General features: G+C 38.9%; 1 protein-coding gene across 3 annotated transcripts in view; it reads left to right on the top strand.

Annotated features, from left to right (window-relative positions):
• TSPAN12 (tetraspanin 12) overlaps positions 1-15,315 on the top strand; it is a 65,995-nt gene extending 50,680 nt beyond the window's left edge. For all 3 annotated transcript variants that reach the window (XM_067746825.1, XM_067746827.1, XM_067746826.1), the window contains one exon: positions 13,706-15,315. In XM_067746825.1, the coding sequence (XP_067602926.1) occupies positions 13,706-14,011 (306 nt within the window). In that variant the 3' untranslated portion in view covers positions 14,012-15,315. The remainder of the gene's footprint in view (positions 1-13,705) is intronic.
• Positions 15,316-25,188: the final 9,873 nt, after the last annotated feature.

Below are 25,188 nucleotides of genomic sequence, written 5' to 3'. Positions count from 1 at the left end.
ATGACATATTTGAAATCTGTGAAAAATGACAGAGCGGAAATATAGCAACAATCGCACATTTTAAAAACATTTCCATCAGTGGTATTGTTGGGTTTGGCACACAGCCCCTCAAACATCCATAATGAGCTATCCACTTGTATAAAAGTATAGATTTAAAAGTATAGATTGTATAAAATCTTGTATAGAAGTATAGATTTAAAAATCTATAAAACTATCTCTGACCCTCAATTTGGTTCTATCCCATTCATTCATTCAAACAGTTTTGAATGCCTCCTGGGCTCCAAGTGCTATTGTGAACGCTGAAGATACCATGGAAAATGTTTCAGACAAAAAACTCTCCTCCAATATAACTTATGTTCTAGTTAGGGATATAGACATTTAACAAGAAAAAAACAGCAATAAAAAATCATTTCAGGTGGCGGTAAGCACTTTGAAGACTCTGAACAGGGTCATGTGCTAAAGAATGGCTTTATTGGTGAGGGAATTATTTAAGACAGGATGTTTAGGAACAGGCTGTCTTAGGAGGTGGCATTTGAACCGAGACCAGTTGGTGAGAAGGATCCAGCCATGCAAAGATCCATTGAAGAGTATTTTTTTAGCCTAGGGAACTGCAGTGTATAAGCCCCCCTGGAGGTGGCCTGGACCAACGATTCCTGACTGCTTCCTACCCTGCAGTTTGGGACTGTTTGTGTAACCACACTGTCTAAACAGTGGGTGTGAGACTTGGCTTCAGCAAAACCTCAGACTCAGAGTTTAAGTTGGTAAAATACAAGACTGAGATGCGTCTTTTCCTTCTTTCACCTGCCGAGTTTTCCATCATACCAGTTACTAAAGTTCTAGACTTGATTGGAGAATAAGACGAGAGAGAGAATAAAGAAGGCTGGTAGAAAAAAAGTTTTGGTAGAACAGGGACTTCTAACCCCTTGCCCATGGACCTGTGCTCTTGGATGGGCTTCAAGAGAAAAGTGGTATTGTTGAAATTGTTTTTGATATTTTACATGCATTTTTCAGTGAGTAGGATCTATAGCTTTCATCAGCTTTTCTTGGGGCTCCATACCTAAAAGTGTGAAGAACCACAGTTGTAGGGAATAGTTGCAGTGTTTGCTCTCAGATAGGAAATGAAGAAAAAAAACACCTCCTCAAAGAAACTGAAATGCCACCTCAAGAAAAATAAATGGATGTAAACAAGCTCACAACAGGCCCTACTTCAAATGGACCAACTCAAAACGTAAAACCAAGAGGGAGAGAGTCAAGTAAAATATGCTTCCAAAACCACATTTCTTTGTTTTGTAGTTAGGAGAAAAACTACTGTTAACAGTAGTTTTTCTCCTAACTACAAAACGAGATTGACTGCTTCTTCAGAATAGTTATTCACAGAGGTTATGTAAGGGCCGGACAGAAAGATGGTTTCTACGAAGCTGTGTGCCTTTGGGACACTTGTTCTTTGGATGCTTAGTCTTGGTATGTTCCATGGCATATTGGGTTTGAATATCAAATACTCTTAATAATTTCCTTTGCGGCAAATGATTTTGCTCCACGCCATTTCTGCCTCTTTAGAAGGTTGTTTATTTCTTTTCTGAGTAACAGAAAACCTCTACATACAAATAAAGAGCTGGAAGAGGGCAGGGGTGTGAGTGTGAAGGGGATGTGATCTTTCTGAGTCCTGACTTGCCAGATGAAGAACCCAGATGGTGATGGTGTGTATAGGTCTCCAATGCTCACAGATAGTAAATGGACATGCAGGGGTGCTCCCCCAGGTTAAAGCTGGGGGCAGCTCATGGTGACCATGTGGGATGGCTTGTCTGAGGTTTTTATTCTCTCAGTTGTGTATTAACCTTTCTGTGAGCTGAGAGTTAAGAATTCAGCCCTCACCCAGATTGGAGGTCCTTCCTCACCCATCTCCTTTGCACACTGCTGTCCTTGGCAAACGGTATTTGTTTTATAATCCGTGTACAGTTTTGGGGAGAAGTATCTCAGCTCTCAACACTTTTTATTAACACTCTTCCCCTGTCATCATCTTTGTTAGAATTAGGAAGGTGAGTCAGTACTATATGTCTGCTTTGACTAATAGAAACAACTTTTATTTTATAATTTTCACACACAACATCCTACACATAGAAATATTATCTCAGCACTTCTGAGCCAGAGGAAGAAACATGACAGAGTACAGTGGGTACAAAAGGACATGGTGGGGAAATGGGGGTGTGGCCTTATGGCAATCTCTACCTAGTTGTGGGATGGATTATTTTTCTCCCAGGGAATCCAGCTCTTAAGCTGCTAGTGAGATTCTTCTTGGGACCAAGTAAATTTCCACACCCCAAACAAACAAAATTAGGGGCAAGTGTTGAAAGAGAAGCCCAAGGCAGGAAGCAAGAGGTAACAGCTTAGGCCCCTGGCCAGGTACCATCCAGTTGCACTGATGTGAGGTTGATCACATCTGCATAGAAATGATCCTCACATCAGTGGCTAAAAGAAGAGGTAGGAATGAGATGATCTTGATTGGGACACAGGAAGGAGCCTGACACTGGGTGGGCAGTCCTTCATTGCCACTGTCTTTGCGATTGAGATGTGCAGTGAGAGCCCACAGAGCGGGTAGTAGTTCACTGGGCCTCCAGTCTTAAGGCTAAGCAGGTGTTAGCCAGTTGCAGAAATCATTTGGGGGGTATGGGGCCCAAAAGGGCATTTCAGGCAGAGGCAATGGTGCAGCGTTAGAGCTGGAAGCAAGACAGCACAGCGGGAGCACAGGCGTGAGGAGGGCTGGACAGGGCAGACGCTGGCTCACGAAGAGCCCTGTATATCCTGCTAACGCATGCATTTTATCCCGAAGTCTGTGAGTAGTTGCCGAATGAAGTGGCAAACAGGTTCACAAATTTGAGACATTGTTAGGAAAGTAAAACTGAGATCAGAGTTGCCATGGGATTCTGATTGATTAATAATGAAGCTCCATTCTCAGCTAAACACTCAAAGAATCTCCTGCCCAGATAGTGAACCATAGGCAGCTTTCAAGCCCAGTGGTTATTTAGATGGAATATACCTAAGAAGTTCCATTCTCAGTTTTCTTTTGTATAAAGGCAAAGACCCTCCCTCGTGCCTCTCTGCTGACTTCATTATCTCCTCCGTAACTGCTGGCAGGGATCAGGTTGACTCGGACTTGGGGTGATATCTGTTTTATCATCTGAAGCCCTGTAGGACGAGTTTGGTCTTGGTGGAGGGGGGATGAATCCCTTTTCTATTCAAGCTTCACTTGATCTAATCAGGCCTTGAACTATTCTGCCAGTTTTGCTTCAGGTATACAAATGCCTTCTTCTTTTCTTTCATTCTCTTTCTCAGCAGAGTTCAGTTGTGAGCTTCCTGTTACCTATTCAGTATTCAAGCAACTTTTCCTCTTGTGCTTTATTAGTAGAGACTTGCAAACTTTGCCTTTAGAAGGTACTGATATGAAAGCCATTATAATATTTTGACCTGAAAAAGTACTGCACAAAGTAACAATTTTAGATATGTGCTTAAAACATCATTAGGTCGTTGGGCTTCCCTGGTGGCGCAGTGGTTGAGAGTCCGCCTGCCGATGCAGGGGACACGGGTTCGTGCCCCGGTCCGGCAAGATCCCACATGCCGCGGAGCGGCTGAGCCCGTGAGCCATGGCCGCTGAGCCTGTGCGTCCGGAGCCTGTGCTCCGCAACGAGGGAGGCCACAATAGTGAGAGGCCCGCATACCGCAAAAAAAAAAAAAAAAAAAAAAAAATCATTAGGTCGGCATTGTGGAGCAGAAGTTGAGGTGAGAATTGGGTCTTGACGGGGGGAAATCAGGTGGAAAACTGTGCAGGTAATTCACTGTGAGGGATTGTAAGGGCTGGAATTCAGGTGTGCCACTGAGGAGGGCAAGGAGATGAATATGAAAGATATTTAAGAGGGAGAATGAACTGAATGATGATTGGGGTGGGTGTGGGGAGTGAGTGACAGGGAAGGTGCAAGGACAAGGACACCTGACATTGACTTGGACCCTAGAGAGATGAGAAAGCTGTTCATTGAGGGGAGTGATAGGATTTGATTAGTTCCATTTTGAAAATGCTGGGTTTAAGCTTCCTGTCAAGTCCTCCATGTGCAGAAACCCAGTAGGAAGTATGAAGCTCAGGAGACGGAACTCAGCCAGAGATCTGGGATTTGTGTGCACTAATTAGGAAAGTGCTGACTCCAGATACAGTGGCTTGGATGAGGTAGGACTCGAATTTCTCTCTCATGCACCACTCAGCTGGTCCAGGCTGCCAGGCAGCCCTGCTGCACAAGTTCACCCAGGGACCCAGGGGTGAGATAGCATCACCTTTTATGACACCTGTCTTCCAAAGTTGCCCCTGTTTTCCTCCAGTTCCAGTCAATTGGGAGGAGGAGGAAGTAGGAAGGAGAACGTCCAGTGCATGAAGCTCTGCCCTCAGCACCTCTGCTCACATTCTCTTGGTTCACATGTCTGTGCTTAGCTGCAAGGGAAGCTGGGAAATGTGGTCTCTGGCTAGGAGGCTGTGTTCCCCTAGAAAAAGCCACCTACTGTGAAGAGTAGAGAACAGCCTAGAGCAGGTGGGGGGACTGTCAGTTTACAGGTGTTATCAGTGTGTATGAGGCAATACATGCACAGGAGGAGGTAAGACCACACAAAGAGATGGTGTAAGGTATGCAGCAGAGGACAGAAGTTGGGAAATGGAAACCCATAAGGGCAGTGGAGAAGGCACCTGTTGTAGGTAGAGAAGAAATGGAAAGCAGTGTCCTGAAAGTCAAAGAAGGAGAGGATTCTAAGAATGAGTTTTCCTTAGTGAGGAAACGTGGTTCAGATGTTAAGGCTAGGTTCCAAAACTAGACTCTTTGGGTTAAACCTTCCCTCTACTCCTTATTAGCTGTGTGACCTGGGGCAAGTTTTAAACGTCTCTGTGCTTCATTTTTATTACCTGTAAAGTGAGGATAACCAGAGTACCCATCTCAAGTTGTTTGGTGAGTGAATTAGCATGTTTACAACCCTTAGAATAGTGCGGGTTTGTAGTATCCACTACAGTAATAGCTGAGAGTTAAAGTAAATTAGGGATTGAAAAGTACACATTGGATTTTTCAAATAGGAGACACATACACAACTCTGTGAGCAAGCATTTTATATACATTACATCATTTCAGCCCTAAAACATTTCTGTGAAGGTACAGTATTATTATTTCCATTTTACAGATGAGAAATGTGGGGCACAAAGAGGCTCGGTGACCTAGTCCAATTTCATAGAGCTAGTAAGTGTCTAAACTCAGATCTATTTGATTCCAAAGCCCATACTTCAGTTAGGCACTAAAATTTCAAGATGTGGAGTACATGGTGAGGAGAAGGCTGAGTGTTTATAGATTTTTTTTCCACTTCTAAACCTCAATTTTCTTGTCTATTAAATGAGATAATAATAGTACCTACCTCATTATGGTTTTATAAAAATAAATAGAGCTACTTAAGAAACCCTTAGCAAACCACTAGGCACATAATAAACACAAATCTTCAATGCATGGTGGTAGCTAATGACAATAACAGGAACTTGTTAACATATTTATTAGAGTAAATAGAAAAATTAGTGATCTATGATTAGATGTTTAACTAACCAAATTGCCCAGAATTTTGCTAGTAATACAGGAAAATACTCATTTTCTAGTTCTATTTGTGTTGGTTGAAGGTAGAATTTAGGTCAGTGTTTTGGGGACTTCATGTGGTTTCCCACTTTGCTTGTTTTCACACCTTCCCACTTCTTAAGGACAAATATTTAGGGGACAGAAGGGCCCAGTGAGAGACGTCTGATGAGGGCTTTGTACATGTTCTGCTCAGTGAGGCAGGGAATGCCTGCCCCTGGACCTCACCTCCCTAGGGAGAATACCACCTTCTGAGTTTGCTGAAGCTAGTTTCTTTATAACCACATATCTGGTGAAAATGACAAATGTTCAATAAACACAGTCATTTAAACTTGAGGATTGTGCTTCTCTAATGGGGAACTTGTGAGGATTAAATGAGATGTGAGTTTTTTGAGATACGTGAAGACTTTTTCTGCTGCATTTCCTATGTATGGGTTTGGCTAACTTTATTCTTAAGAGAACAGAAAATCCTGTAGTAAATTTTATTACTTGCTGTTGAATTTTATTTTTTTAAGGAAGGATTTATTTCCCTGCAGAGCTTATGATTATCAGTGGAGAACTTTTGTTCCAACCTCTTTAAAGCTCATGAACTCATGAACTGCTATCACTCAGCTTTCAATTTTAAAATAAATAGATCTGAATATTATATATTTGTACCTGGTAATGAACACGTCATTTCAAACTTGGGAGTTATGTTTATGATGAAAACTCAACAACAGGAATATCAATACTGGCATGTATTGGCACCTAGATTTTATTTATACTTTATCTTCATAAGCACATTAGAGGTCTGCCTAATTTTTTGATGTGCCTTGTGAATATTGAGTACCGAAAAGCCACGGGGGTTCTTCTAATTTTAGAAACTCATTTTGGAGACAGATCAGAGAATAATTTCAAGTGTATAATTTCCTCAAGTGAAATGAGGCATCCTGACATGCCTTCAAATAGATTCCAGGAAATATGGGGTTTAGTGATTTTTCTCTGATAAAAAGGTAGTGTTGTTATTTACAGTCGACCAGAATTTTAATATTGCAGCAAGTAAAGTAGACTGGCTAACTTGTCTTATTCATACCTTTGAATTATCTGAGGTTATTAATGTGGCTTTATCTAGGAAGAAAACATATTCAGGATAAATCACCTCAGAGTATTTTATTTTGAGAAAAGCAAATAAATGCAATTCTGTTCCTTCCTATTTTGAATAAAAAAACCTTTGTGAAATGGAATGCAGTTTTGAACTCTAACATTTCTATTTCCCCTTTTGACCCACTCAACAGAAATGTTTGTTTATGCAACTAAATATCTATGAACAGTACAATAGATTACAGAGACGTATTTCCATGTTTTCTTCTCTAGACTTAGTGTCTTGCTTTTCAACAAAAACTTCCGAGTTTACACTGAAAAAGTGTAAACCTTATGCGTGATTATTTGACTGGCTCAGAATAAGCTCACAACTTGTGTTCAGACTGAATTACTTCAAAGAGGGTGATGCAGAATGGACAGTAAACCCTGGAGCTGCTTCTACGAAGAATTTAAAGAGTGGCTGAGGCAGGCAATTATTTTATACACAGAAATCTGGAAAAATACTGTCTTCTCAGGAAGAGGAATATTCTTGTGGAAAGTTAATCCTTAACTTTAAGTAATTGTGTAAATAGTTCATTGGAATTCAGCATGATACCTACCTAGTAGGCTGCAAGTTTCTACAATGCCTCCTAAGTTACCAAAGAAATATCAAATTGTGTGCCATGTAGAGAGATTTGTGCTTTTATTTGTATATTTATACTTTGTATCTGTTTTTATTAAAGGATTTAATGCAGCATACAACAAAAGGATACAATGGATGAATAATACAAATAAGTAGCATTGGATAAGATAAATAAGTACTAAGGATGTAATGTGATTAATATAATTAACGCTGCTGTGTGCTATATATGAAAGTTGTGAAGAGAGTAATCCTAAGGGTTCTCATCACAAGGAAAAAATGTTTCCTCTTTTTCTTTTATTTTGTATCTATATGAGATGATGGATGCTCACTAAACTTATTGTGATAATCATTTCATGATATATGTAAATCAGATTATTATGCTGTACACCCTAAACTTATACAGTGCTGTGTGTCAATTATAGCTTGATAAAACTGGAAGGGAAAGCTACATAAATAGCAATGGAAAGTCAGGATGAAGGAAAGAGTAGCTAGATATGCTTAACGTGAAGGCAAATGGGATAACTGTGGTTGACTTTCGTATTTGCCCCTGAGCTTTCTGAAAGCCCAGGTGAAATGGCACATAATCACCTGCATCATTTTAATGTTGGAGGGCAAGTATTCTAATGTTTCAAAGGGAGCAAAATCCAAAAGTATTTTTTTCAAGTCGATTTTATATCTACTACTCTAAGTTATCTAGGAAAATATCTTCAATATTATTTTTCACAAATTTTGTAGAGAAATTTCTTATGGTGTTCTTCAGTAACATTAAAATACACTTCAGTGGAAAATAATATGCAGGGGCACAGGTTAATACATTCCAGCGTGGCAGAATTTGGTGGTCTGGTTTGACATTTTAGAGTACCTAGAGACATCAATTGATTTCATTTATTTTAAATAATCTGTAGATAACACCTCTTTCTGAGGAGTTCCTGATAGAGAATAATAACATATAATGTAATGAATTCCGATAACAAACTTAGTACTAAACTAAATACTAAAATTCTGTCTTGTTTGGGGGTTATCTTTGTAAACTAAATGAGGAAGTAATAAGACTGACTTATTTATAAAAACTGAGGCGTCTCACTAGAACCTTTGCTTTGAATAAACGACCCTTGCCCACCTCAACAGGGAGACAATCTTCGGGCCCAGTGAACTCTAAGGAGGCCAGGTCCTGACCGAGCAATATTGATACAATCCCATGTCCACTCTTCTGGTGGAACTGAAAAGCTTTTTTCACTGGCATCCAAACCCATTCACAACAGCCTGGATTGTCTTAATATTTCATTGCATTTTCTAGCTTTTTAGAGTTAGAAATCAGTTTTATTTTCAAAGGAACATTGACAAAATCAACACCATCCAGAAAGAAATCATCAGGATGATGAAGTGTCTATATTTGGAAAACATGACAGAGCTATAGGAATATTTAGCCTAGGGAAGCGAGTGGTTAAAGGGAAAGTGATGACACTTCAAATATGGCTCTCTACCTTATGGAAAACAAGTCACAAGAGCAGAATTAGGACTACTGCATCCTTATTAGGAAGACAGTTTTCAACAGGGAAATGCTTGTTAAGAATTAGTGTTGTCCACGTGTGGAAAGGGCTGTCTAGTGAAGCAGGGAGTCCTTTTCTTTAGAAGAGCTTTTTTTTTTTTTTTGATGGCTTTTGTGTGTGTGTGTGTGTGTGTGTGTGTGCGCGCCATACATTTTTGTTTCTTTGCATGTGTTATAATTCTTGTTGTTGTTGATAACTGGACATTTAAAATAATATAATGTGGCAACTTTGGAAATCAGATTCTCCCCCCTTCCCAAAGTTTGTTGTTTGTGTTTGTTCATTAATTACTTTTCTGAACTAATTCTGTAAAGTCTGTACTCGCTGTCCTGTGTGGCCACTGAAATCTTGGCTCACTTAGCTTAGTGGTCACTTAATGAATGAACTGAAGTTTCCTTTAGATACCTGGAACCAGTAAGTCTCCCAGCCTTTGCCAAGGGTGTACAGAGCCTCAAGGTTAACCAGAAGTGAGATCTTAGGGCCTTTTTAGGTCTTTCCTGAGCTTGTGCACAGCCCTGGGCTTGAGCAGAGCTCTACTCACATGTGTAACTTTCTAGATCCCCACAAATATGTTAGAGCTCTGCCAAACTCCCTATGGATTTCACATTCTCCAGTTTTTCCTTTTAAACTTTTGACTAGCCCATTGTGTGCAACTGTTATCCACTACCTCAGGCAGCCTCAGTGTTGAACAGTTACCTCTAAATGCTTTTGACAACTATCCCCAGGGGAAAAGGCTGTCGCCCTGGTTGAGCTGCAAGTCGAGTCAAATAAAGACAGCCTTGCAAGTGAGCTCTTCCAGGGAACCCCCAGATAGGACAAATAATGACAATTCTCTGAGAATGGGGCTTTGAAGGAGCTCCAGCCCTATTCTGTTGCCTTTGGTGGCTGCCAGACCACGGTTTTTACCATAATCGTAGGCTGTTTGTTTTCAAGGCTCCTGCAGAGCTGGGGAGGGGAGATGGGAATAAGGCAAATTAAAGTGCCACAAAGCTTTTTGTTCTTACTGAGGTTCAGGTGCTTTTCTTGAATAAATGCTCCCCAGATTGCTGCAAGTGTTTGGTTAATTTCCAGAGTTCTAAAAAAGTTGATTCTCACAATTTTTGCTAGTGCTTTCATTGTTTATGTAGGGGAGAGACTATTCAGAGACTATTCTCTGCCAGTTTTGTGGATGGCACTGTAGAAGTGCTTTTTAACCATATTTTTACAAGTTAGAAAGTTGAATTATTGACTTCCAAGTTCCCCTCCCACTCTAGAACATTCGGTGTTATCTAATATATCACATTCCCAAACCATCCTAGATGATATAATTTGCTGTACCTTATTTCTGGGTAAATGTGATTGTTTAAAATAAAATTGAAAGAGACTTTACCTGATGCCAAAATATGAAACACAGTAGACTGTAGCTTAGTTATCAATCTCTGCTGTGTTTTAGTCACAGATTAAAAAAAAATATTACCTTTTCTGCACATTCAGCTTAGAGTGAATTAGTCTAAAGGGGTGGGAGATCTTATACCAACAGGAAGAACTATATGGGTAAAATTTAAGCACCAGGGACTACTGAAAAGGTAGAAATCAAACAATAATTGACTTACAGCATTTCACAAGGTTGAATCATCAGCATATGTATTTCATGAGTAGTTTAGCTTTAATTGTGGAATTTATTATTATTACCAACATATTGGTATCGCATGCTGATTCTTTATCCATTAAAGAACCATCTTTGTAATAAATACTGAAAACATAGTTAAGGAATCAACTGAACAATGCAAAGCCATTTTATATCAATTTCTTTAAAGATGGATTTGATGATCTGGTGCTGCATTACTTAGCAATGATGTTAAATGATAAGTTAATATAAATTAATTTCCCAAATGTCTGAAGCTAAACCCTCTTAATTAAGTATTTTTGGTTGTCTCTTTTCAAACTATGTTAAAGATTTCTCTGCTTCGTGACGAGGCTCATGATCCATCATCTCAGTGGCAAAAATCTTTTTGGATAGTTACATCGCTCTCTTGAGAAACAGTGGCCGCCACCTTGACTCTTGTGGGCAAGGACTGTTTCATTAATACTCGGTGGTGACACAATGCTGTACTTTTGGTACTTTATACTCTAAAAAGGTGTTGTACTCCTTCTTGTCCATTAATACCTGCTTTTCATAGATTTTGCATCTCTTTTAATTTGTGCTTTCTAATCTTCTGTGGGCTGACGTACCAGTTACATCTGATTCCTACTGAGCTCTTACCATATGTGAGATCACATTCTAAATGTTTAAATGTGCTTGTTCATTGAATTCTCCCAACATCCCAAACAGGTAGGCACTATTATCATTCATGTTTTCAGATGAGAAAACTGAAGCACAGAGAGATTAAGTAACATTCCCAAAGTCACATAGTTTATAAGTAGCAGAGGAGGGATCTGAATTCACAGTTCTGACTCTACAGGTCATGATCTATATGGTGTCCTATAAGGATGCTTGTTGGAATTACACATAAGCATAAGAGTGAATGGGCTCTGATAGACTACCTGAGTGGAACTCTTTGAAAAATATTTGAATTTCGGAGATTGTGACATCTATTTTGGTTTCCCACAGTGTGTGTGTGTGTGTGTGTGTGTGTGTGTGTGTGTGCGCGCGCACATGCGCATGTGCGCGTGCACCCATGCACACACCGTGTGTGTGTATTAAATAGGTATGAAGACCAGAGAAGTGATTTTACTAAACCAGTGTTAAGTAGTATTAATTATAAATATTTTAACTTCCTTTTTGGTGAAATTGATGAAACTTTGCTAACGTTTTGCTGTTAATTTGCATTACATAGTATACCAAAAATGGTAGTTATTGAAATGGGTCTGTGACTAATTCTACATGATTTTTATTTCTTGACAGCAATGGCTTATGAGGGTACACTTACTGATCAGTGTCTTTGGAAATCTAAGAATTACATATTATTCATTCCTCTCCTCCAGTATAATGCACAAATTAGCAACTGATTCAATAGTCTTGCTTTCCTTGATTTAGTTACTTATGGAATCTGGGGAATAAAACAAGGAGGCAGTTATTTTAATAATTATCAGTTTCCTTTTATTCATGTGACTGCCTCAGCAGGGTAAGCACTGAGTCACTTTTATCCCAAACTCAGAATAAAAGCTTCAAAAAGTCGAGTTCTTGTTGGGAGATAATTTTCCATGGGTCTCTTGCATTTCTGTGTGTCTTACAAGTAGAGACACTGGCTGCCTTTGTTCTGGACTGTCTTTTCAAGGGTGTTTGCATAGACTGTCTAGTATACAGTCTATGTTTACTTTTTGTTTACTGTCTAGTATAATGAAGATTTGTTTACTGTCTAGTATAATGAAGATAATGTCTCTCTCCAATATGAGGGGCAGGTGCACTTACTGCCCATTATAAAATATTAGGGTTCCCTAAGCTTGGGGTTCCTTTCCCATAATGTAATCCTCTGTGTGTGCAGGCATCATCTGGCCTTCTTCATGTTGCCCTTGGGACTTGAGGAACTGGCATGTACCCTGGCTATTGCTATTGCTATAAGTAATAAAGCCCTTTGTCTCTGTCTTCTGCAACATCCATGAAACTGGCAGGCTAATTTGTTATCATCCAAATAGAGAAAAATCTCAGAATCTTCAAAGTTCGTGAATTTTATTATAATTTTAACTTTTTCTAGATTTTTCACTTTAATTTAGAATCAGCTTCCCTTTTGAAGGGTAAATTATCTTTTCTATGCTGTGGGCTCACTAGAGACAGGGCCAAGTAGCCTATGCATTGATCACCTAATAGGTAACTTATGACAATTGTTAGACCCATTCTACCTTCTTTTCTTTGCTTCCTCCTGCCCCCCATTTTCCTCCGTCATGACTCTTCTTTCTCTTAACTTTTTTTCCCCTCCTCTCCTCTTCTTTCAGAAATCTCTTCTATATCTACGACAGGCACTCCTTAGCCTTTGTAGTTAAAACTAAGCACAAAGGGAAACCTTGCTAATCTTTTGAAGTCAGCTGTCTCTAGCCTGAAGGGGAGCTAAAGGTACCTTTCAAACCCCTACCTGGTAGAATTAAAACTTGGTGTCATGATAGAAATTCCCCCATGTGTACTTCTGCTACAGGCAGTGGACAGAAGTGTGTGCACACATGTGCAGTAGGAGGAAGGCAACAGATTGATTTCCACTCACTGGCAAGCTTCAGCAACAGACTGGGGAAACATTCTTGATCTTTAAGGAAAAATGTCTGACCAAATGAGCTATAATCAAACAGTGAATGCAAATAATAATAATAATGACACATTATTTTCAAAAATCTCAGATCAGTCTGTATCAGGGGGTCATCCATCTATATGGCCTAAGCCCCAAATCTGGCCTACCGTCTTTTTATCTGTGAAGTTTCATTGGAACCCAGGCACATCCATCGATTTACATACTGTCTATAGCTGTGTCCTGTTACAGTGGCAGAGACGAGTGATAGCAGTAGAGACCGTGTGACCTGCACAGCCTAAACGATTTTCTATCTGGCCCTTTACAAAAAGAATTTTGCTCACCCCTGCTCTAGATGTTGTATTTTATACCAGTCTCAATTTCAGATTGTGGGGAAGCCAGCAGAAGGAGTAGACTCTTCAGAATCACATGGGCAGGCTTTTCAAAGAGTGCGCACCTCTGTCTCTCCTCCAGCTGCTCATAGGGGCTCCCTGTTGAGAGTCACTGTCTTCAAGTTTATAACTCAAGTCGTTTGGTTCCACTAACTGATACAGATGACTTGTTTTCACTATTTTGACCCACTGTAACACATCCAAAGTAACATTGACTGTGTTATTTCTTTTACAGGGTTGTGGGAAGAAGATGTATTCTTTTTTGAGAGGAACCAAACAACTGCAGGTGCTCAGGTTTCTGGGGATCTCCATTGGAGTGACACAGATCCTGGCCATGATTCTCACCATTACTCTGCTCTGGGCTCTCTACTATGATAGAAGGGAGCCTGGGACAGACCAAATGACGGCCCTGAAGAATGACACCAATCAGCACCTGCCTTGTCACTCAGTGGAACTGTTGAAACCAAGCCTGTCAAGGATCTTTGAACACACGTCCATGGCAAACAGCTTCAACACACACTTTGAGATGGAGGAATTATAAAGACTGTCAAAGAAGAAAACCACAAATTTATTTTATTGGACTTGTGAATTTTTTGAGCACACACTTAACTGTTTCAGAAGTGTGTAGAAATAAAAATGTTGCCATAAAAGGATACCCAAGCACATAATGTTCCAGCCTTTAGAAGAAAGTGGGAAAAGTATGTATATTATAAGGCACCACCTGGACAATAGTTGATGCCCTTTATAATGCTAAGGACTGATCTAATACCCACTTTATAGCCTGTGTAAGATTTTTACTGGACACAGTTATGCTTTGAGGTTTATGCTTTGGCATAGTTCGACCAGCATTTCTGCATCCATGTAAATGAGCCATGCTATTGTGGGATTGGAGCTACAGTGAATTTGATTCACTTCCATAAGCTTGCTAGTATATAAAGTTCCAAATAACTGCTAACATAGGAAGTTAGACAGTACTAATGACTTTTATTACTTGGTGATATATTCTTTTGAGGGTAAATAGGCTATACATAAGTACACTCTGAAGATTGGTGACTACCTAAACATGATTTTTGCTGGTTAATAAAAATATTCTTACTACTTACAAGAGCAAACTTAAACATTGTCTTAAACTGATCAGGGATATATGTGTATATGAGTCTGTGTTAAGTCTGTATAATTCAGTAGATTTCAGTTCTTATAACTTTAAGCATAACAATTGTGAAATGGATACATTCGTCCTGTTATAGAAGCATTGTTTTTAACCTTCCCTGTTAATAGAGCTTTAAAATTCTGTCTTGGGTTTATATTACATACATAACTATTAATTTAAATACTTAACCACTAATTTTGAAAAATGACTAGTGTGATACAAAGGAATCATTATAATTCAGAATGTAGTCTGGTCTCTAGGAAGTATTAACAAAAAAGTTTACATATAACTTAGTTCATTCAGCAAAGACCTGGATATTATCTTTCTGCCAAACTGAGACTCTTTTTGACACTAAACACTTTGTAAAGGAACTTATCTTTGCTTTCTCCAAACAAGAAGTGGCAGTCTCCAAGTCTCAATATAATTCTACAGAGAATAGTTTTCCTTTTCCCCAGCAAAAAGTTGAGAGAATCATAAAAATAAGTGACAATTTAGCTAGAGATTTTCTTTGCCTTATTTCACTGATTAAGATACTGTGGTGAATTACACAGATTATTAAATTTTTTATAAGAGTAAACTATATTTATTTGAAATGGGAAAAGTGCATTTTACTGTATTTTGTGTATTATGTTTATTTCTCAGAAAATGGAAAGAAAATTAAAACGTGTCAATAAATATTTTCTAAAGAGTAAAAATTTGTGTCTAATTTTTATACATTGTAAGCACTTTCACCGTTCAAAAATATTAGCGGGGGGAAAAATATGAGAAGAAATGATTGAATAAAGTAATAATAACTATTTCCAAAATCCAAAAGTAATCTATAAGAGTATGTGCCTTGGGCTTCCCTGGTGGCGCAGTGGTTGAGAGTCCGCCTGCCGATGCAGGGGACACGGGTTCGTGCCCCGGCCCGGGAGGATCCTACATGCCGCGGAGTGGCTAGGCCCGTGAGCCATGGCCGCTGAGCCTGCACGTCCGCAACCTGTGCTCTGCAATGGGAGAGGCCACAACAGTGAGAGGCCCGCGTACAGGAAAAAAAAAAAAAAAAAAAAGAGTGTGTGCCTTCACTGAGAAATGACAAAGAAGTGCCCAGTTACATTTCAAGTTTGGCTTTTGAGCTAATTGATAATGTAGCTGGCTGATACAATACAAACATATGCCCATTTAGGTCAATTTATATTCTCAATGTTTTCATATCCCAGTTTCTTAAAGTAATTTTTAAAAGAAAATGAGTCTAAGGAATACAATATTTGAAATCAACTGCTAGATTTCATCTCTTCCATAATTTAAATAAAAATTGAGTAGATAACTTGCTCAGTCAGAACCAAAAGCATCTCTTTTTCTAATTTCCTTAACAACTCAACTTCCCATAATTTCACTAAAATGCCCAAGTAATTGACAGCTGTGAGTATTATTTGAATTATTTGAATAATTAGTCAACTTTGGCTGCTTCTCTTTTGACATATAGTCACAGAAAGAACAAGCATATATTGTATTGAGCTCAGTAAAAAAAAAAAAAAAAGCCCAAATTATAAATAATGTCTACATTTAAAAATTTTTATTTTATTTATTTTTTATACCACAGGTTCTTATTAGTTATCTATTTTATACATATTAGTGTATATATGTCAATCCCAATCTCCCAATTCATCCACACACACCCCACCACTTTCCCCCCTTGGTGTCCATACATTTGTTCTCTACATCTGTGTCTCTATTTCTGCCTTGCAAACCGGTTCATCTATACCATTTTTCTAGGTTCCACATATATGCTTTAATATACAATATTTGTTTTTCTCTTTCTGACTTACTTCACTCTGTATGACAGTCTCTAGATCCATCCACGTCTCAATAAATGAACCAATTTCGTTCCTTTTTGTTGCTGAGTAATATTCTATTGTGTATATGTACCACATCTTCTTTATCCATTCGTCTATCGATGGGCATTTAGGTTGCTTCCATGACCTGGCTATTGTAAATAGTGCTGCAATGAACATTGGGGTGCATGTGTCTTTTTGAATTATGGTTTTCTCTGGGTATATGCCCAGTAGTGGGATTGCTGGGTCATATGGTAGTTCTTTTTTTAGTTTTTTAAGGAACCTCCGTACGGTTCTGCATAGTGGCTGTATCAATTTACATTCCCACCAACAGTGCAAGAGTGTTCCCTTTTCTCCACACCCTCTCCAGCATTTGTTGTTTGTAGATTTTCTGGTGTTGCCTATAAATTTCTACACTTTTGATATATTACCTGACTTAATACTGTCTAAAACAGTTAACATTAATTTAGACAACCATCTCATACACTTATACGCCTGCTTAATGGGAACAAATGACATTTATAGCAGTGGACTACAAAGGCCTCTTATAGTATCAGTGCACCTGGAATAATAAAACTGCAAGGGACTTTAAAAAGTGTCTTTAATATAGTAGAGTTGAGGGAATTCACTTTTTGGGTACGTTGCAAACAAATAACTGTTTCTTTGATACTTTTAAAAGCTTTCTTTTGTAAAAATCACCATTTCTTAAAGTAATAAGTTATTTTCAGACTGGTGAGAATAACTGACTCAGTCAATTCAAAGGGCCTTGGAGATTGAGAGATGACAACAGGAGACGGTGTTTGTCCTCTAGCGCTGTAAAATCTGATTGAGAGACACTCGTGCTATCCACCGATGAGATTAGTATAGGAACACTCAGCCTAGGAATATGAGATGGAGGACAGTGGAATGAAGGTAGCTACATCGAGGAGACCTGAGTCAGGAAGAGCTTAGCTAGCTTGTACAGAGTATTCCATGAGCCACTGACTCTGAGGTTAAAAAGTTACATTATTTGGGGAGCAGGGCCTGCCATTCAATGTGGTTAGACAGAGCATAGAAGGCTTGAAGAGATACCATGGGAAAGGAAATGAGTGAAATTTGGCTTTGGGGACTTTGTTCTGTAAATTCAATGGTGAGTCATTGAAGTATTTTCAGAAAGGGAAGTGATTTGTGTTTCTGCAATTTAACTGGATTAGCCAAGTGAGAAGCTGGGGGCAGGGGGACAGGTACATCCATTACACAGCTCTTCAGGGTGGGCCATCCTTTGGCTAGTCTAGGTAAGGAGCACTCTGGAGTTGCAGGACATTGGATCTTCTGGAGGGGGACTGGCTAGATCGCTGTTGCTGTGGTCCGAGAGAGAGACGAATCCTCACTAGGGCAGCACAAGTCAAAAACACAGTGCAGAGCACAGATGAATCCACAAAAAATGATAGCAGATCGATCTTGGGGAGTGTCAGATGAAAAGCGAAAGAACTGAAATGTCTAGATTTTGTACCTGGGAAATTGGCGATGGCATTAACGTGGACAGAAGACTGGAGGGGGAGCGGGTGTGTGGGAGGGTAATTAATTTGGTTTGGGGCATGCTCGGTTGGACCTGACTGCAGGACGTGCAGACGGAGGTGTGTACAGGCGGCTGTAAATTCCAGTCTGGAGCTCAGGAGAGTTCACTGCCGAGCCTGAGAATTTTTATGCATTGCTTTCAGATCTCAGGAAGCCTGACAGAAAGTGGGCTGAGAACCAAATCTTACATGAAGGGAATCTTAAGCAGCATGCTATAAGAGCTTCTTTTCGTCTCAACTCCCACTCCTGGAGGTGAGTCAAGGGAGGTAAAGAGAAATGCATACACCACTGAAGCTTCTGTGGCAGAAGGAGCCTCCTCCTTTAGAAAACATACTGCCAACTGCCATGTTGCCTCACCCGACGCCCCTTCCTATCATCCCATGATTTACAAGTGGATTTGTCTTTCCTATTAACTGAGTTATTTTCTCACGTCCGAGCACCTCCTAGAACCACAATGGAGAGTCTTTGGTATCATCTTGGAAGCTCATTTATTTTCTATTATAATGTGTGATTACAACCATTCTTTTTTTTTTTTTTTTTTTTTTTTTGCGATACGCGGGCCTCTCACTGTTGTGGCCTCTCCTGTTGCAGAGCACAGGCTCCGGACGCACAGGCTCAGCAGTCATGGCTCACAGGCCCAGCATGTGGGATCTTCTCGGACCGGGGCACGAACCCATGTCTCCTGCATCGGCAGGCGGACTCTCAACCACTGCGCCACCAGGGAAGCCCTACAACCATTCTTTATCTCTTGCATTCAGGGTGCCTACTAGGTGCCAGGCCAGAGGGTGCTAGGTGTTTTCCACATTTTTTTCTATGTTCTTCACAACTTTTTTTTGCAATCTATAGGCGTCATTAACCTCATTTTACAAATGAAAAAGAGGGACTTGGAGAGACTGAGGAAGTATATTTAACTAGTGAGTGGGCTCAATCTTCCTCCCTCTCCGTTTTGTGATGTGGCATCTTCACCAGCCTGTGGGGAAGCTCAGCTCATGCCTTACACAGAAAAAAAAGCCAGATCCTCCCACATGTGAATCAATATTTCCAGGACAAATTTGTCTCCAAATTCTGCTACTTCTTCCCACAAAATGAGTCTTTTGTCTATTAATTTCAATCTTCCCACTATTTCCCCAGAACAAGTCTAAACAATCTAAAGGTTTGTTTGAAGTCATAAATTGTTCTCCCTACCTCTTGTCTCCTCCTATTGACCTATTTTGCACACACAGCCAACTTAAGGTCTTTAATAAATTTTATTGAGGTTATATATATTTATATACACACACATATATATAACCTATTTTAAGTATTAGTTAGTTTTGACAAATATATATATATATATATATATATATATATATATATATATATATATACTCATAACCAAAACCACAATCAAGATATAGGACATTTCATCATCTCAAAAAGTTCCATCATGCCCCTTTGCTATAAATTCTTCCAATCCCCACCTCTAGCCCCAGGGAACACTGATCTGCTATATGTTACTCAAATTAATTCTTGTAAAACACAATTTTTAGCAAGTCACTTCCTTACTCAGATTCTTCCAGGGGTTCCCTGTTTTAACTAAGACAGAGCTTCCCAATTCGTTAGTGTAGAAGTCTTTTCTATAACACACCGGGTACATGAAGGTCAGAGGTGACTGGCCAGCCTAGGTCTTGCCTGGCTAAGGGAGGACTACAGGGAAGCAATAGTTCAGCACACAGGGTTGGCTGTAATATACAGTGACTTACACGACATAGAAGTGACTTTATATGTGTGTGAGTAGCCCAAGTCTTGGTTGCCTGAGGGTGTCAAGGACTCAGACTCCTCTCTGGCCACTCGGCTGTTCCACAGTGTTCTCATTCACCTGGTCTCAGGTGGCACACTCTACTTTCACAGTTCAGGCAGCAGGCTGGAGAAAAGTGGAAAGTGAAAGGGGAAGAGGCATGCCTCTTCCCTTTGAGGACATACCCAGAAGCAGAAGCGTACGCGGCTTTCATTCACATCTCATAGGTGGAGGGGTGGGTGGGAAATAGTCTTTGTTCCAGATACCCATGTAACCCGTTAAACCAGGAAATTCGATGACAATAGAAAGAGAGGAAAGTGGGTATTTGTGTCAACCAGCCATCTCTGCTGCATTCCTAATTACCTGCAGGATAAAATCTTCCACTTGAACTTATTCTTTCAACCCTATACCCTAAAACTTTCCCACTTGTCACTATACACTGCCAGATGAACCAACCATGGTTCACCCATTGCCTCTATCATCCCACACATCCCGTGCCTCCTTGATTTTGCTTGCATTGTGGTGCTTCCCTGACATGCCTTCATCTCCACAAGTTTACCTTGCACCCAACATTTTAGGTCCTAGCTCAGCAGCTACTTCCTATGTGAAGCTTTCCTCTACCACTTCACCCCACACCAATCTGTCCTCCTCTGAGCTCAGTATTTATTTGTTGCTAGTCTGGTCCTTGCATTTTCTATTTTATATTATTTTTCATTTATAGTATTAGTATTTTATCTTTATACATCTGGTCTCTCTTGAGAGAAAATATTATGCCATTTCATATCCCACTCAGCATTTTGCATAAGCCTAGACAGTGTTTCTTAGGTATGTTATAAATCTATTCACTGTGTATCCGACTTAATATATGCATGAATTGCGAGTTGGTTAAATGAATCAAAAGCTAGTGTCCAAAATGATTCCAAGAAGGAGGAACTGCTCTAAAGGAGGTCATCTGTTCTTGAGTGAGATAGGACACTGGGTTATCAAAGGCTAAGTACTTTTTAGCTATAAATGGATGTAGCTTGGATATGCAGAATGCATTTAGAGCTTGGCCAAGTCTTATAAATGACTGAGTGAACTATTAAATTGTACCTGTGGCCTAATAATATAATAGTGTCTTAGATTTATAAAATGCTTTTATGCCTAACCCGCAATCCTTGAACTTTTAAATCTACATTTGTTTAACCGGGAGTGTACAGAGTAAAAGCTGAGTACACCTCCCTGAAGAAATCTCTGGAGAGTTGGAGATTGGAGCAGATCACTACTAACGTTGCAATTTCCATGCATATTCCAGGAAGTAACTTTAAAAAAATATGTGGTATCGAAAACATTTTTGCTGAGTGGGTCAAAGTGTTTCATTTAGTCTTCTTGTAATTCCAAGGAAGTCAGTTTTATAATAAAGGTAAGGTAAGTATGGATCAGCAATGTTAAGGAACATGCCCAGAATTATATTGGGTTGGCAAAAAAGTTTGTCTGGGTAAGATGTTACGGAAAAACCTGAACGACATTTTTGGCCAACCCAATATGACCAGTAAGTGATTGTTGAGATTTTAACAGGTTTGTTTAAATTCAGAGTCCATGCTCTTAACTACTTTACAAGAGAGCTATTGTATTAACAAATTTCCTAAATTATTTTTAATTTCTTGGTCATGACATATTGTCAGTTTAATATATTGCTGAATTTTACTAACTTGTACTTATTCCTGATTTTCTGTGTATATTCAAAAGTTATACTCATTTGTTTCATATATGTGTGACACATTCATTTTTAAAAAATTTTAATTTACTTTTGGCTGCATTGGGTCTTCAATGCTGTGCGCAGACTTTCTTTAGTTGCATCAAGTGGGGGCTACTCTTTGTTGTGGTGTGTGGGCTTCTCATTGTGGTGGCTTCTCTTGTTGCAGAGCATGAGCCTTAGCTCACAGACTTCAGTAGTTGTGGCATGGGGGCTCAGTAGTTGTGGCTTGCAGACTCTAGAGCACAGGCTCAGTAGTTGTGGTACACGGGCTTAGTTGCTCCGCGGCATGTGGGATCTTCCTGGACCAGGGATCGAACCCGTGTCCCCTACATTGGCAGGCGGATTCTTAACCACTGCACCACCAGGGAAGTCCTGACACATTCTTTTTTGATAGATATTATCTAAAGGACAAGCTAGAGTCCTTTAAATGTATTTAATTAAAATTTTATTTTAGTTTAAAAATTTGGAAGGTATACACACTGTCTTTGTTTCTATAAGAAAAGAGATTCTTTAGTCTAACCCTATCAACATTAAGAGTGCAAAATAAGACTTCCACTTCCAGCCAAGATAGAATAACAGGGACCAAATTTACCCTCCTGCCTGAAATAAATAGCAATAATGAAATATTTGAAACACCGTTTTTAAAACACTGGACATCAAGCAATAAAGGATAGTGATCTATAAGAGACTGGTAACAAATGAGGTGAGTCCTGTGGTTTTCCCAACTCGTTGCCTTGAGAGAGCTTCCAAGATGTGGTGAAAGAAGGGAGAATCTAAGTAGAGCCTAGAGAAGTCCATAATGAGAAAAGGTGGAGCTCAGAATACCAGGAGACCAGGGCAGTAAGAGTTTGGAGGACACAGTGGTGGAAGAGGGAGATGCACAAACAAAAAGCTCAGTGGATATGTAGACTGTCCCCTTTGAGTGTTCAGAAGAGTACTGCTTAGCATATTCAAAAGAGTTAGAGTAAATGGTGCCTGGTGCCCACATAGGACTGGGAATTGTGCTGTTTCACCAGCAGACTAGAAAGCCTCATAATTCACAGGGAAGTGGGTGGAGTACTCAGAAAGTCTCACCTCAGTAGTGGAGAATAATTAGCCTTCGAATAAATATGACTCTACTGGCACCAAACACAGCAAAAAAGTAAGACCCTGGATTATCATATTATTTCCACATAATATAACTACATCTAAAACAAAGCTCAAGAATATTTAAGGAAATATAAATGTTTCCTTGCTGGAGCACTCAACAAGGGAACATTCATAAAATCTGATATTCAATCAAAGATTATCAGCTAAAAACAAGAAAATGTGACCCTTGATGAGGAGAAAAACATAAATTGAAATATATCCAGAATATATGTTAAAGTTAGGAAAGATATTAAAAGAATAATTATTGTGGTAGTCCTTGTGTTAAAAAATTACATAGAGCTAGGGAAGATATTTTTAATAAAGACAAATTTATAGAGATGAAAACTATAAAGTGTGACATGAAAGATATGCTGGCTAGAACTAACAGCAGATTAGCCACTGCAGAAGAAAAGACTAATGCATTTCAAGACATAGCAATATAAATTACACCAAAAGGAAGCCAGAGATAGGGACAAAAAATTAAAGATAGTGAAAAGTGCATCATCGAGCTGTGACCGGTTCAAATGGTCTAACATACATGTAACTGGCATCCTCAAAGGAAAGGGGCAAAAGCAGGATTTGAAGAAATAATGTTAGAAAAATTCCCAAGTTTGATTTTAAAAGATCCAAGAATATCAAAGGACCCCAACCTTAATATTCAACCAAAACATGAAAAAAACTACACCAAGGCACAGTATAATCAATTTGCTCAAAACCAATGATACATAGGAAATCTTGAAAGGAGCCAGAGGTAAACAGTCTTATGTAGAGAAGAACAAGCATCAGCATGACAGTCAAGTTCTTGACAAAACAATGTATGCAAGATGGCAGTGGAACAATATCTGGTGTTGAAAGAAAACATCATCAAACTAGAACTCTCTACCCATACAAAATATCTTTTCAATGGTGATAAAATGAAGACTTTTTCAGACATACAAAAGCTGAAAAAATCTATTGCCTGAAGACCATACTACAAGAAATGTCAAAGGATAATAGAGGGCCTACTGCATGAGTAAATATATAAGAACTTTTTTTTATTATACAAGGCAAGAAAAAGAAATAAAAGGAATCCAGAGTTTATTTGATGACCACATGATTGTCTCTGTAGAAAATCCAATGGAATCTACAGAAGAACTACTAGAACTAATAAGCAATTTTAGTAAGAATGCAAAATACAAAGTCAATATGAAAAACTAAATTGTTTTCTATATACTGCTCACAGAAATTGAAATTTACAAGTACCATTTACAATTACATTAAAATACTAAAAGTTAAAGATATTTCTTGGAATAAAAAAAGATGTGAAAGACCTATACATTGAAAACTATAAAACATTTCTGAGAGAAATTAAGGAATACCTAAGGAAATGAAGATATATAGCACGTTCATGAATCAGAAGACTTATTATTATTGTTAAGATGATAATTTACCCTCAATTGATCTCTTGATTCAATATAATCTCCATCAATATCCTAGAAGGTGTTTTTGTAGAAATTGACAAGCTAATTCTCAAATTCATGTGAAAATGCAAAAGAATTAAAATATTTTTTAAAAGTTGAAACAGAAGAACAAAGTTCGAGGATGAATACTACCGGATTTCAAAAAATATTATAATGCTATTAAGACTATGTGGTACCCATGTCAAAACAGACAAATAGAGCAATGAAGCAGAATGAAAAGTCCAGAAATAAACCCTACATATAAGAACAGCTAATTTCTGACAAAAGTGCAAAGGCAATTCAGTGGCAAAGTGCAAAGACAACTTAGTTGTCAGACTTAGGGACACAATTTCGTAGATACGGTACCAAAGCATATTCCTTTTCCTATTGTGTACCTATGGATATTCAGAACAATATCGGTAATAATCAAAAGAATTATTCTGAGTGAAAGAGGCCAAACTATAAATAGTGCATACTATGAGATTCAATTTGTATAAAACTCTAGAAAATGCAGATTAATCTGTAGTGACAAAAGCAGATTGGTGGTTGCTTTTGAGAGGATATGGAGGGAGGGAATAAAAATGGCACGAGGAAACTGTCATGGGGATGCTAGGAAATTTAGGAGGTGTCTTAAGCTCTGACAGTGTTTGAACCCCATTCCCCATAGGCTAGGTCTCTACTGGCCTGTTTGGACTGTGGTTCACTTCTTACCTTTCTCCTACTTGAACTGGATGTTCTCAGTCCTGCCCTGAGTTTTGCTGACATTTTTTTTGTTAACCATCTGAGCAATTTATGAACCCTAGTGTCTAGTCATTAATAGTTTATTAGAACTTTGCATAATTTCTCCTGCTTTACCTCAAGGTAATTTTGCCTGGACAGAGCTGAAAAAATCAAATGTTGAGACTGCTCTTAAGCTTGGTCAGTTAGGACCTTGCAATGATTCAGCGACAAGCTAGGCAATCAGATGCAGCATCTCTTCCATTCCTCAGGGATTTCATTATGCTCCAGCCCAGAACATTTCTATGGTGCTCTCAGAATATATTCTTTTTCTTATTCTTAAAAGAAGGTTTAACAGAAATAGGCCTATAAATAAAGATCTTTGATTGATCTAGTAA

This window comes from Pseudorca crassidens, chromosome 8 (genome assembly GCF_039906515.1).
Source record: "Pseudorca crassidens isolate mPseCra1 chromosome 8, mPseCra1.hap1, whole genome shotgun sequence".
In the NCBI taxonomy this organism is placed as follows: domain Eukaryota; kingdom Metazoa; phylum Chordata; class Mammalia; order Artiodactyla; family Delphinidae; genus Pseudorca; species Pseudorca crassidens.
This window is presented reverse-complemented; position numbering and strand designations above follow the sequence as displayed.